We start from the raw sequence: 13,421 nt of genomic DNA, 5'->3' as shown, positions 1-13,421 counted from the left end.
GGATGTCATGTACATATAAATTATATATTAAAGGAGCCGTGACACAGCCTTGTTTAACCCCCCTGTTTTGGTGCACACTTCTGGTGGTATGACCTTCCTGGTCCAATTTTACTTTTACAGAGGTGTTCTGATGGAGCAGTCTGAGATAGTACATCAGGCCCGCGGGGCAGCCCATTGATTTTAACTTCTGCCAAAGAATCTCTGGGAATAGAATCAAATGCCGCAGAGAAGTCTATATAAAAAGGGCATATAATGGGGGCTGCCCCCCTGATCTTGCTCGTGCCCTTAGTAGGTCCATAACCATGATGTTATGCGCCCTGGAATAACCCTGCCTAAATCCACTCTGGAATTTGCAAAGTGTATCTGCTCGCTCTACCCAGAGCTGAAGCTCCTTTAGTATGAGTGAAGCCAAAATCTTCCCTGTGGCATCCAACATTGAAAGGAGTCTATAGTTACTGGGGTCAGCTCGATTACCCTTTTTAAAGACCGGTACAAGGACTGCCGTTTGCCAGAATCAAGGTATTTTCCCCTCATTTAGGATCTTTTTAAACATGGTAACTAGTAAAGATGCCCAAAATTCAGGATGGGACTTCATCAGAATATTTGCTAGTCCATTGGGGCCTGGAGCACGTGAAGATTTTAATTCCGTGATTATTTTATCATCGTTTCATAAAATGGATTAATAGGCGGAATTAACGGGATATTAGTGAATGGACAGGCTTCCTCTATAACTTCCTTAACATTACGATTTTCAAGGAATGCTATCCAAGTTTCGGCCTTAATAGGATTGACTAAAGGGCCTTGTACCGTGTCCCGCGCTTCACCCAGTATAGACCATATATTACGGGTTTTACCTATGCAAATCGTGTTTACTAACCTTTGCCAGGGCAAGATTTTGTCAGATATCCTTTTGGTCTTGATAATAGCTCTGTATCTATTTGTGATACTTCTTACCTTAATATAATAAAGGTGAGGAGCATATACTTGTCTCTTGGCCAGCCAAAGTTCTGCTCTACACTCACTCTTAGCATCACAGATTATTCTATCAAAAGGTGGCTTCTTTTCCCCCCCAACTGGTCATGGCCCCTATGCGACAAACTGCATGACTCAACAAAGGAGTAGATCCAATTTTCGATGGAATTAATCGTCATCGCTCCAAAATTCGGGAGAAGTGGCACAATATCACTAGTCAAAGAAGCAACGGCATGGGCCACATTTTTATCTGACCAACTAATCCGTGAGCCTGCTTTGTTTAGCTTAATGTTACCCATGTTAGTGATAGGGGGGTCAATTACCCTAGAAGTGTGGCATGGTCACTCCACTCATTCGGGATCACTTGCATGTCCTCCACCATCACATAGAGTCTAGGGCAGACAAACATGTAATCCAGAGTACTGCAGGAGATTCCATTGGACCAAGTATGGCGACCAGGGTAATCACTAATTGTTTTACCATTGACCATTTGTCAAACAAATGTTCCCACCCTCGTCCTTCGGGATCCTTATTTTTAGTGTGTTGCATGGGAATTTTAGATTTTAATTTAGGATTGTGGGACTTCCCTGTGGACCCGGTCATGCGGCAATTAAAGTCGCCAACAACTATTACCCCAGTATTTCCAAGTTTTAACAGCCAGGTAGCCAATAGATTGTTTAAAGCCTCCTGCAGTTGTCCTCTTAATAATGCACCAGGGGGGTTATATAGGCTGACTAATAGGAAGTGATCCTTCCCTGCCTGTTTGTCATAGTTGACTTCAACCGCCATCATGTTACTGTCCAATTGGGTTTCCACAAGTTTTGAATCAAGAGTATTGGCTACTCCCGTAATAAGGCCACCGTAAGGTCTAACCTTTATACCTTTTTTGCTGCCATTTGGTAAGTGACAAAACCGTCCAAAATCAATGGATCCAACGCCCAAGTTTCTTGGAGGGAAAAACAGTTGTGCTTATCCAGGTTGTTGGTGGAACCCTCTGTTGACAGCAAATGAGCAAAACCTCTGCAGTTCCATGACAAAATTGTGACATCTCATTGTTTTGACAGCACTCCAGGTAGCGAATCCGCCAACCATTTTAAGACTTGTTGGATGTCCGAAACGTCCACATTCTTCCTTTGGGGGAGATTAGGGCAGGCACTGGTCTCAACTGGCAAATCTGCCTTTCTGGGCAGGTAACTTAAGTCGACGTCATTGAAATCAACATCAACCTCCACATCAACAGCTTTCAATTCAGCCTTATCATTCCTTAGCAATTGGGCGGTTGATAGGAACTTGCAGTGCAACGCTGTCACCTGGTGATTAGGGCCTTTTAGCGGTTCCACGAATTGGAAGTCGTCTGACTTAAGGACCCTCAGTTGCGGTACATAGCTCAGTCTAGTTAGCAATCCTGAGCGTGAGAGCCATTTTGGAACTTCCCTTAAGTATAGATTCTTTATCAGGCATATACGATTTCCTTCCGTGGCATCTTTAATGACAATCGATGGGGTTGTATTAGTTGTTGGAGCTAGTGGCTCAGGTATATTCTCGAGGCTCTCCACATCCATAGCCACGTCCTCTTCACTCCCGTTATCCCCCTCCAGTTTATCATCCTCCTCCTCCTCAAGCTCAGTCGTCTTTTCTCGTTCAGGTATTAGCCAAATAGTCAGGCAGCCCTCTCGACTATTCCTCCTTTTCCTTGCTCTGGCCGCTCTTTTTTTGGCTTTCTTTGAGGGATGACCAATGGATTCCTTATTAGGCCTGGAGGGAGCCATAGCTTTGGCTCTTTTATTCTCAGCCGCCCTCCTCGCCATTCTACGTTATTTACGCGAGAAGAATGGTTCATTGATTTCATTAGCAGCCTCTGACCCACAAATTTGTAGTTCCTCAGTTTGCTGTTCTTCAATTTCATCAACCAGTTGTATAACATTCCCGAGAGGTTGGATTCAGCTGAGCAGTCAACGTCAGCAATTCCCTCGGGTTTCTCCCTTTGGATCATGTCAAGCGTTCTAGGATTAGAATGATCCAATATTCACCCGGACATTTTCAGTAGGATTTTAAGGGCGAATTGCAGGGATGCCACTGATGACTGAATCTCAGCAATCTCAGCCGCCCCGGGATAGGGATTAGCCAGACATTCGCTTTCAACTTCAGGGCTATCTTCCATAGAGGCCATTGCCAGGTTCGGAGATTCTGATAATCTGCCCATTGATTCCACTGGGACAGGAGTGTCATATGGGGTATTTCCTTGTTTGTTTACTTGGGTGCAATCCATGTTGATGGGTATTGATCCTGGTACAGGGGTCATGTTTCTTTGGATGCTTAAGCATAGTTACAATAACAAATTATTGTCTATATCGTCATAGTCCGAAGCACATAGAGAGCTTACATTATATGGCGCTGGAAAAGTAGCCTCCTCGATAATGGTTGAATTAATTTCAGGGAGAGGGTTTTGTGGAAAAAACTCAGTAATCTTGCTCTCATCAGCAGGTATAGCGTTCTTAGCTTTCTTCCTAGGTTTAGCCCGTGCTATATCATTACTTGGAGGGCTCTTTGCTTTCTCGATCCCCTTAGTTCTTCTAAGGTTATATTTAAGCTGTGTGGATCTCTTCATTGAAGGCATTCTGGCTATCACCAGCTCTAGTCCTCTTCACCTTGGTTGTGTCACCTATGAGTGTCAATGGGTCTAGGTCCCACAGTCACCTGTAAATGGTAGGATGTGGGATCAAAAAGAACAAACCCTCACAATCTCCTTGATGTATCAGCGGTCTGAATCAAAGGGAACAAGTCCCGACAGTCTCTTGACCACAACTACTCACAGCGTGTCAGCTCTTTATTAGTAAAGGCAATGAATATGACCACTGCTCCAAGTAGTTCTCTGCCCAATTTTATATGGCCAAATTACTTCCTGCAATAATGTTCAGAGAGTATCTAAGCAAAGTTGTTCACTTACTCCCAACCGGGTGCAGAAAGGGGGGTAAACAACAGCATGGAAGTTAATGGGTGCCAAATACACAACTTAATACCCAGTATCCCCGTCAGAGGCGATGTATAGCATCTCCCAATGATGACCCACAGCAAAGGAATCAGTATCGTGCCCCCCCAGCACGCCGTCGGGGCACTGCAGGCTGCTGTCCAGTTGTTATAAATGCCAGCAATCCTGCTCAACAAATGCCGCTCAGTACAGCTCAGGCACCACTCTCCGCCCGCTGCACCCGGCACAATCCTCCCCACTCAGCCCCCCTTTCACAGTCAGTAATCAAGAATCGTACTTCGGCAGTATGCAGCGGCGGGCGTACTTGCTCCGTGTCCCGCATTCCATGTCCCGTCTCACCACTCCGCTCTGGGTCTCTACTGGTGGCCAAGCTGTCGGGGGCGGCCGTCAGAATTCTGACAAGGCTCGATAAAAAATAATGGAAAAGCCCTATGTTTAGGAGCCGCGGACCTTTGGCAGCAAGCCGCGAGAAGCGGCAACTCGTCAGGACGTCTGCTTCCGACGGCAAAGCAAAGGGAATGGAGCTGTGGCTGTGTCAAGCCGCACCTTCACCCTCCGTAACAGCACAACGTAACAGCGTAAGTGCAAAGGGGAGGCCGCTTCCGACAACGCAAATCAGACCCCCAGATCTTGGTGAATGAGCCTGGTAAAGACCTTGTGAGCCGAATTGAGGCCAAAAGGAAGGGCCTGGGACTGAAAACGGTAGCCCATGATCCTGAACCGTAGGAAAGAACGATGGGGCACCCAAATCGTGACGTGTAGGTACACGTCCTCCAGATCCAGGGAGCACATCCAGTCTCCCTCGCACAATGTCTCCGCTATAAAAGCTGGCGTAACCATCTTGAATTTCTGAAGGAGTAAGGAGAGGTTGAGGGTGGAAAGGTCCAGCACAACAGTCAGGCCCGCCTGGTTCTTCTTCTGAATGGCGAAAATCCTGGAGTAAAAACCCAAGCCTCGTTGGGAGACTGGGACTTCCTTCACTGCCTGGCTATCTACGAGCGACCGGATCTCCACCAGAAGAGTTGCTGTCCCACTTGAGGGAGTGGAGGGGAGGAGAGGTTGGGATGGGTAGGCGATACCCCTTGGATACTACAGAGAGGATCCAGGGGTCTGTGAAATTCTGGCGCCAGAAATGTGCATGGAGAGCAAGCCTGCCTCCCAAAGGAGACACGTGGACCCGACGGGGCGTGTCATGCTTTCTTTCCCTCGGAGGCTGGCGCGGAGGAGGGGGACTGGAAAAAGCCCTTACACCCCACCCTCCCCTTTTTGTCGCTTGCGCCGGTTCTGAGACGGCGAGCGGTCCGGCTGCCTGGATCTCTGTTCCTGGAAGCTGTGAAACCCTCCATACGTACGCCCCCTGTTGGAGTGCTGCTGTGACTGGGTGTACGATTTGGGCGTGGTCTTTGTCAAGATGGAAAAAGACTTGGCCGTTTGTGAGCTGATTTTCTTTTTGTCCAGCTCCTCTTCCATGGTGGAGTGGAAGAGGTCCCTGTTAGGCAAAGTTTGTATGCAGTACCCTCTGGGACCACTACACACAACTCTGACTACAGGTATAGGTAACCCAACCTTTGGTATAAGCTTGTATGACACAGTTTTGGTAGCGTGTTGAGCTGCCAGGCTTATCTCGAGAGGGGAAAATGTGAGCTGTAGTGGAGTTACACAAAAATTCACAGTTACAGGTATTCAAATAAACTCACACTCAAGTTTTCTTGCATACACAATTATTAATTTATTTACCAGTCAGTTATAAAGCCTTCTTGAGAAGGGAGCAATAGAATAGTAACACAAATATACTTCAATACTGTACACTCTTAGTTTCTAAATCAGTAAAGACCCTTTTGGGATGGCCCACAGACACAACCTACACCCACAGGTGACTTCAATAACTAGGGTGCTGGGGACATTAATATCTTACTGTTGGCATTAAGAATACTCTTAGTAGTTGGTAAAAGGCAAATGTTATTAGAACAACAGGAGACCCAAATAGTCTTAGTTAGGCAAGTACTTTTAGATTTTTAAGAGTCATTTGGTTCAATAGGCTAAGAAAAACGTCAATGGGCAAAAGTCTTGTATAGGATGAAGCACTTCTGGTAAGTAAATGGGAAAGTCTTTGCAAACGTTCTTAGGAGTCTTGGATGAAAAGAAGAATCAAATGTAGGGCCACAAGCTGATTAGACTTGTGAGTTGCAGAAGTGGAAAGCACTCTGCAGTAATGTAAAGGATTTCAATCGGGCGACACACCTTGGTTTTAGCCTAGGATGTAGTGCACAATTGGAATGCTTGCTCTTTATTTTCTATGAATTAAATTTGAGATGGCACACAACCCATCTCACACCCCCTTTTATAAATATCCCGGGTCTCAATGGACCATGAACCAGGCCGGTTGGTGGGAATGCAATATTTATTTTAAAATTAAAAGAAATCACACACATTTTAATATTGGGCAGCAAACACCAATGGGGTGATAATTACAATGAAAACTACTGAAATACACTTGCTTAACCTTCTACAAGAACATAACCAAAGCACAAATGAATAGGAGCACTTTTTCAATTAGGATAGATGGCACCAGAGTTGAGGTTACCCCTGCAATGTTCCCTCAAACCACAATTAATCGAATTCTGAGCGGATAGAAAGAAGCAGCAGGTAGTCAGGGATATGAGGCAGCAAACAATCAAAATCCGACCTTCCCTCACAAAATAAGAGGCAAAAACAGATTTTAAACCCTTTGCAATGGCCTAAAATGACACTCTGAAATTGACAAATCAATAATGTGCGTTTAAATCTATGAGGCAAATATGATTTTTCACAACAGCAGTAATGTATAAACCCTAGCAATCACAAGGCAAGGTATCAACAAAGGCATACAGTTCAAAAGCAAGTTGAAAGTAAGAACACGATGCAGCCAAATTCACACATGGAAAAGTTGTATTTACATTTTTTTCAGTTTTAAATGTCGAAACGTTTTTCTTTTTTTAAATAGGTGAAATATACAAAACCGGAATGCGGTTTTTGGGCAGGGTGATAGAGGCACATCACAGGGACAATATGAATGTGAAAGAGTGATTATAGCTGAAGAACTGGATGAGATTTTCAAGGTGAAAGGAGGTTGAGTTTGGTAAAATGAAGCAATTAAGAAGAGCACATCGGTTTGGAAAGAAAGGAAAAGTTTTACTTAAACTAGATTATTAAAACTAGATTGTTAAAGAAAGACACGTTAGGATCCCAGGTTAATTTGCAACTTAACCCTTTCACCCCGCGTTCAGATCTATGTGGGAATTAATTTAAATTATTCCAAATATTGCTAAGGAGTTACAAGATGAGGTAAATGAAAGAATTGCGCTAACATTAGAAAAACAAGGACAGGGTGCACAGAGAATTCTAACAGTTTTGGACAAGTTACCAAGGTATGGATAGGATTACTTGGAGAGTAGAACAAACACAAAGTATCAAGATGGGGTAGGCTATGGATTGCTATTGGAGGGGAAATACTCACAATCCGCTATTGGATTTGGGATTAGGAACAGCCAACCGGGTTCCGGACTCCAAGGTTCGGGTCAACAGATAGCTGGCTCTCCTGGCAAATGACTGCTGGGCAAAGGTCTGGTCACGGCACAGCGAGGCTTTAGCGGGATGGAGCAGGTAAGCAAGGCAAGTAGGCGGCACTGGAGAATCCCAAAGAGGGCTGAACCACCTTTGCCCTTTCTCCCTGAAGTGAGTGGGATTTTGTTATGGTTTTTTTTGTGGGATTTCTGGATCAAGGCCTTGCTAGGATAGGGTCAGCAATGCTTTGACCTGGTAGTAATAGGATCAGCTATGCTTTGGCCTTGCAGTAGAATCTGGAATCTTGCAAAGGTGGATCTGGAATGTCAGGATACGCAGGCGCTAGAAATTCAGAAGAGTGTGTCTAGAGTTCCTTATTTATAAGGCCTGGTTACATCATAGAATTATATGGTGGGGCAGGCTTGGCACGCCTCTAAGCAACTGGATTGGTCAGGGGGGATTGTTACCACCTTGCTGTCAGCTGGTTGGATTCTTAAGGACATGACATCAGCTTTACGATGTGGCTTTACAATGCCTAGGATCATACCACAGTTACTTTAGCCAAAATCCAGTTTTGACATGAATGGCACATTTTTTACAGTTGTGGCATCTTAACAAATTACATAGGCAGATTCCATATTTTATGCAGAGCATGGCAGTCCAATTCTCACGGTTGTAGGACTTTGTTTCGTCCGCTTAACAATTTTTTGTCGTTTTTAGTGAGAAATATTCGGCCTAAAATTCTATAACTTTATACATGTATATGGATCATCATTAGGCATGTCAGTATTGAATTTCACAAGGGCACCATGTACACTGTCCTCAGACTATCCCATTCTCTGCCATTTCTGTTCCCAATATGGCAGTGAAAGCTACAATGTCTTTAATTAAAGCCACCAAAATTACATTAAAACTGTTAACTTTTTACATTCCTGCAAAATCCTGTTGCAGAGATAAAAGTCTGAAAAGTTTATCAATAAAATCGCTGTTTAAACCAAATGATCAGCATTGTCTACCATATAAGGGCATACTTCCAAGCCTACTCTTGAGTTGGCTTTGAAGCTCTCAGTAAATGTTGCAAGGACGTGTGACTTTCAATTTCGCACCTATGTGTCTGAGAATTTCTATTGTAAGAGGCCTCTGCCCAGACAAATGTCTGACGAGCGTGACATTTCTTTGTCTTGGTCAATGCAAAGTTTTCAAAGGTAGCGGTTAACAGGTAGGTGTTCTAGACTCTATTGTAGTTCCTTCTTTCGTCGGCTAGACCACTCTTTAAGCCAACTGTCCCTTGAGCCATGGCAGAAACCTGTTTGGGCTGATTTTCCAGTACAGCCAAAAACATTTATTTCTTCATGTAAGTTTATTTTATTTTGAATCAGAAGCAAGCCTGTTGAATAAAAAATCCCATATGTTTCCCAGCAAAACCGCTTACATTGCTAGGCCAGGACAGGACAGGTTTTTATTCAACATTGTACTTTTAAAACAGCCATATTTTTTTTTGGTTTGCAAAAGCCCATTTTGACACATGGTGAATGCTGCTGGGATTTCTCTTTTAAAAGGTTTGCTCATCCATCTGAATGTCCCATGTTGTTCTGCAGCCATAGTCAGTTCCTCTCATACAGCAATCTGTTTAAGACACAGGTCCACTGAAATTGACCCATGCGCAGAGAGCTAGGATTTGTTTTAAAACAGTGATTTTTGATATTTGTAGCCCAAAAGCCAAGCGTTTTTCCGTGCAGCTGAAAGTAAAACTTTTGTTCATTTCCCAGACTTGGCTGACACAGCCTGTCATACAGGGATCATGTTCTATTTTGCTGGAGCACAATCAGGATATGGGTGGGCATGGCAGGGCCTCACTGATAAAAGCAGAGTAATGTAGAACAGATGAAGAGCATCAGAGTGGCATCCTTTTAAATGTAAAAATGTCCCTTTTCAATGGGAAACTTTGGGTTTGCAGCAAAGCAGCGCTGCTTTTTCACTCCGCTTCTTTAGTACACACAAGAACACACCCAGGCGGCCTTTCTCGGGGTGCTCCCTGTTCCATCTTGCAAAATGGCGCTTGGCAAAACAGTGCAGTCATCCTTTTGTAGCAGCAAAACGCAGTTTTGATGTGAGGCAGTGGTACTCAAAGGAGCCAGCACAGCCATTTTGCTGTTTCTGCTGAAGTGCAGCTTGGTTATTGATGGGAGTACTGCTGAGTGGTTAAATATATCCCACAGTAAGAGGTAAGTTCTCTCAGACCTTTTACAGTACCTTTAAATAAGAAGATGACTTCTGTTCCTGTGCAGCTCTGCAGGTCTCACTGTTCCTGGGCCTCAGTCGTGGGGACAAGAGGGAGGACGTTGGGGGACTCCTGCAATGCACTGGGACGGTTAAAACTTGCAACCAGCAAACTTCACTTTCAGTGGCTGTTCAGGGTTTCAGCTCCTCACGTCTACTGCAAATAGCAGCACTGCGGTTCCTGGCTGTCGAGATGGACTTTGCATGCTTCTGGGGTCCCGCATTCTGTTGAGGGGGCTCAGGCTTGGTCAGTCCCGCTTCTTGGCAGTCCGGAGGATCTTCCAAAAGCTCTAGGCCAGCTTAAAAGCAACGCACACAATCTGGTGTTCCTCTCCCTGGCTATACGGTTTCCAGCAGCAACTCTGTGGAAATTCAACCAGCTCCAAGATGGATGTCCAGATGGCTTACTTTGGAGTGGATTGGTCCCACCAACTCAAGGGGAGAAGTAGTCCATGCAAGGGCTTCTCTGTCAATGAGAACTTGGCGTTTCGGCACTGCAGCAGAGCTTCACAGGGCACATCAACGGTCCATGAGTTGCAGCAGGCGTCCTCTTCAAGTTCTTCTTCGGTTCCTTTGTCCAGTGGTCGACTCTGCCTTCCAAGCCAAAAGACTCGCCTTTTATTCAGTTCTCTCCCATTCATTGCAGGGTGGCTGTCCTTGCCGGACAGTCAGCCGGCCAGTCACCACAGAGTGCATTTGGGTCTCCAATGCGACTAAGCACATGGAGTTTCGAATACCTCCCTCACTTCCTGCCTACCCCAGACACTCTGGAGCCAGAGGCGGGTTTCACTCCTGAACCCCACTAAAGGCGAAATGAACAAAGAGACCAAACCTGGTTTGGCACACAGAGAAAATCTCAAGAAGGACCTTTCCACAAAGAAATGGCAAAAAAATAAGACCGGCCGCCATTTTGACAAAGATGGCTCCCGTGTATGCTTTACTGCAGCTGCGAACGCAGCCCGCGGTAAAGTTACACTATGGTAGTTCAAACAAAACCACTGCCACCAGCCATTCAATGAGAAAAGGGTAACATAAAAAAAGTTACAGAGAAACTAGACAAAGGGGATACTAGGTAACCCCTCCAGCACTCTATTCTAAGAAAGGGTGTGCTGGGTCTAGAAAGTTACAATGGTAAGTAAAGTCAATTTCACTTTACTGCTCTTGGAAACAGTAGTTTATCCAAGAGAAGGTATTTCCCTGTGCCACTGCACTGAAGGTGCTGTGTGACACAATGTAAAAGATGCCTACGGAGTTTGTCAGACTCCATAACCAAAAAGAAACACAGAGGTAAAATTCACATTAAAATACATGAGAGAGTGGGGAAAAATTGTCACACTCTCTCCAGGGCTAAAAAAAATCAAGTCCTCAAAATCCAGCAAAGTTGCTGGGGGTCTCTAGGATGGAGGGAATCAGCACATTTCTGAGAATTCTCCCTAACAAGCCTTTATAATGGGATATTTATTATGGGATATAGCTATAGCAATCACAACCAGTGATTCATCTTCTGAAGTGAAAGTGGAATGAGTAAAAGACAAAATCATATACACAGAAGCTCAAGTATTTCTGGAGAATATCCAAAAAATTATTTAGAGGCATGGATGTCCTCTCTCACAGGTGCCTATGTTCAACATTAAAATTTAACAGGAAAAAGAACTCCTCTTTAGCCTAAGTCTGGAGGGCTCCAAGAGATGATAGAACAGGTGCATGAGCCGTATGCACCACAGTTGATACAGTTGGCAGCAGAAGTACAGCAAAGCGAGCCAGAAACAGACTACCAAAAAACACAACAGACTACTAAAAGCAATTTTAAATAGACTAAGAAGTCCTAAAGGTGGTGTCTGTGAGCTGCAATTAAATTTAAAACATGCTCAATATAGCTCTCAACAAAAACATTTGTACTGCTTGCCTCTCAGACTGCACCTGTGTGCTGCTCTACCACATCCCTATAAGATGTCCCTGTGCAATCACAACCTGAAACCCTGTCTCTGTCCAACCACAGAAGCCAGACGTCTGAATAAAGCACCTATGCTCATAGATCTATTCTTTATGACCAATAGTTAAGATCCAATGATGGGAAATACACTTTACGCACCAAGAGTTCCTTGACCTCATTCGATCGAAGAACTGACTACATTTACCCAATCCAAATCATCCCACTGAAAGATGAGACACACAATACTACATGAACTGAATTATTTAAGCATAATGGCTCCAAATGCTCCATTTCTATTACAGGGTTCAAAATTGCAGGGAGCTATTTCGCTCCTGCTTCTAACCTAGGAGAGCCTGGTAAGCTAGAAACCGCTACCAGGGGCTACTTTTGGAATACCTAGGTCCAACTGGTACCTTGCAAACAAATGTGACATTAACAGAGTATATGAAAATGTTATTAAATAAGAATTAGGACACAAACTGAGCACCTTTAAACATAATGGTTCATACATAATGGGCAAAACGAGAGTTTGCCTCATGAGAAAGTTCTATTCGCGGTGCGCAGTGTACTCGGTACTGGTTCTCCATCGATAACTACTGTGATGGCTGACAAGCAGGAGCTAAATTTAGCTCTTGCACCTTGAATATTAATTTCAAACCTTTTAGTGCATGTTAAGATGACATTCTGAAAATATGAACTGAAGATGCCTTTTAGAATGTTTTTGGGAGTTAATCCAATGAGGCAAGTTATATGGAAACAAACTGCTTAATTAGGCTATAACTTCTATGCAAACAAGCAGGCTTACATAGATTTGTTATTTCAAGCATATTGTATGCATTTACGCAGCATCTTTTTCCCTGTTCTGAAGCACGAGGATGAAGCCCACATTGTGCAGAACAGCAGGAACTATAGACTGATGCAGCTGTGAAGGAGCGAAAAGTTTGTGGACACGTTAAGTAAGGAAGGCACTGCTTTTGCTTACCTCCTGGAAGCCCTCTGTCAACTCAAGTAGGGAAGACAGATATCTTTCAAAGGTAATCGGCGTCTGAGAAACCTGCAAAGAGAGATTCACACACTTACATACAAAGCAAACAGGTTGGAGAAAGCAAAGCATGACCTCATTCACTGACATGTTTACATACTAAACACAAACAGGGAAAAGGAACAAGTTACTTACCTGTAACTCTTGTTCTCCAGCATGGGTCTGGCATGGATTCACATGAATATTCCCAGTCAGGCTGGGAATCCTCTGTAAAAGAAAAATCAGTTTCAGTTACAACTGTCTTTCTCCTTTAAACCAATCCTACTGCCCCCAGCCAATGACTGCCTTCTACCCAAGCCCCTCCTCTGGCGGGCATCTTCAGATTTGGTAGCACGTAAAGTGGCAGTAGGACAAAGAAGAAACGCAGAGGGACAGGAGAGAAGGTTTGCATGTGAATCCATGCCAGACCCATGCTGGAGAACAACAGTTACAGGTAAGTAACTTGTTCCTTCTCCAGCATGGGGGGTCTGGCATGGATTCACATGCTCATGAATAACGAATACATAACAGTTCACACATGCAGAACCACGGGAAGTGGCAAGGTTCAACATAAGCATCTCTTATCTCCTCAATAGTGTCACCTTCAAGCAAACAGGTTGCGCAGCACTGCTTGGCTGACTCTGGACTCCTCTCTGGAATCCCTGTCGACGCAGTAGAATCTC

General features: G+C 44.3%; 1 protein-coding gene across 2 annotated transcripts in view; it reads right to left on the bottom strand.

Annotated features, from left to right (window-relative positions):
• The window catches only part of LOC138468319 (exportin-5-like), a 2,047,117-nt gene that overhangs the window by 1,301,684 nt on the left and 732,012 nt on the right, over window positions 1-13,421 (bottom strand). For both annotated transcript variants that reach the window (XM_069608821.1, XM_069608822.1), the window contains exon 13: window positions 12,700-12,771. In XM_069608821.1, coding sequence (XP_069464922.1) covers window positions 12,700-12,771 — 72 coding nt within the window. The remainder of the gene's footprint in view (window positions 1-12,699; window positions 12,772-13,421) is intronic.

Source organism: Ambystoma mexicanum, chromosome 4q, assembly GCF_040938575.1.
Source record: "Ambystoma mexicanum isolate Mex_15411 chromosome 4q, UKY_AmexF1_1, whole genome shotgun sequence".
Classification (NCBI taxonomy): domain Eukaryota; kingdom Metazoa; phylum Chordata; class Amphibia; order Caudata; family Ambystomatidae; genus Ambystoma; species Ambystoma mexicanum.
Note: the sequence above shows the minus strand (reverse complement) of the source record. Positions and strands in the feature narration are given on the sequence as shown.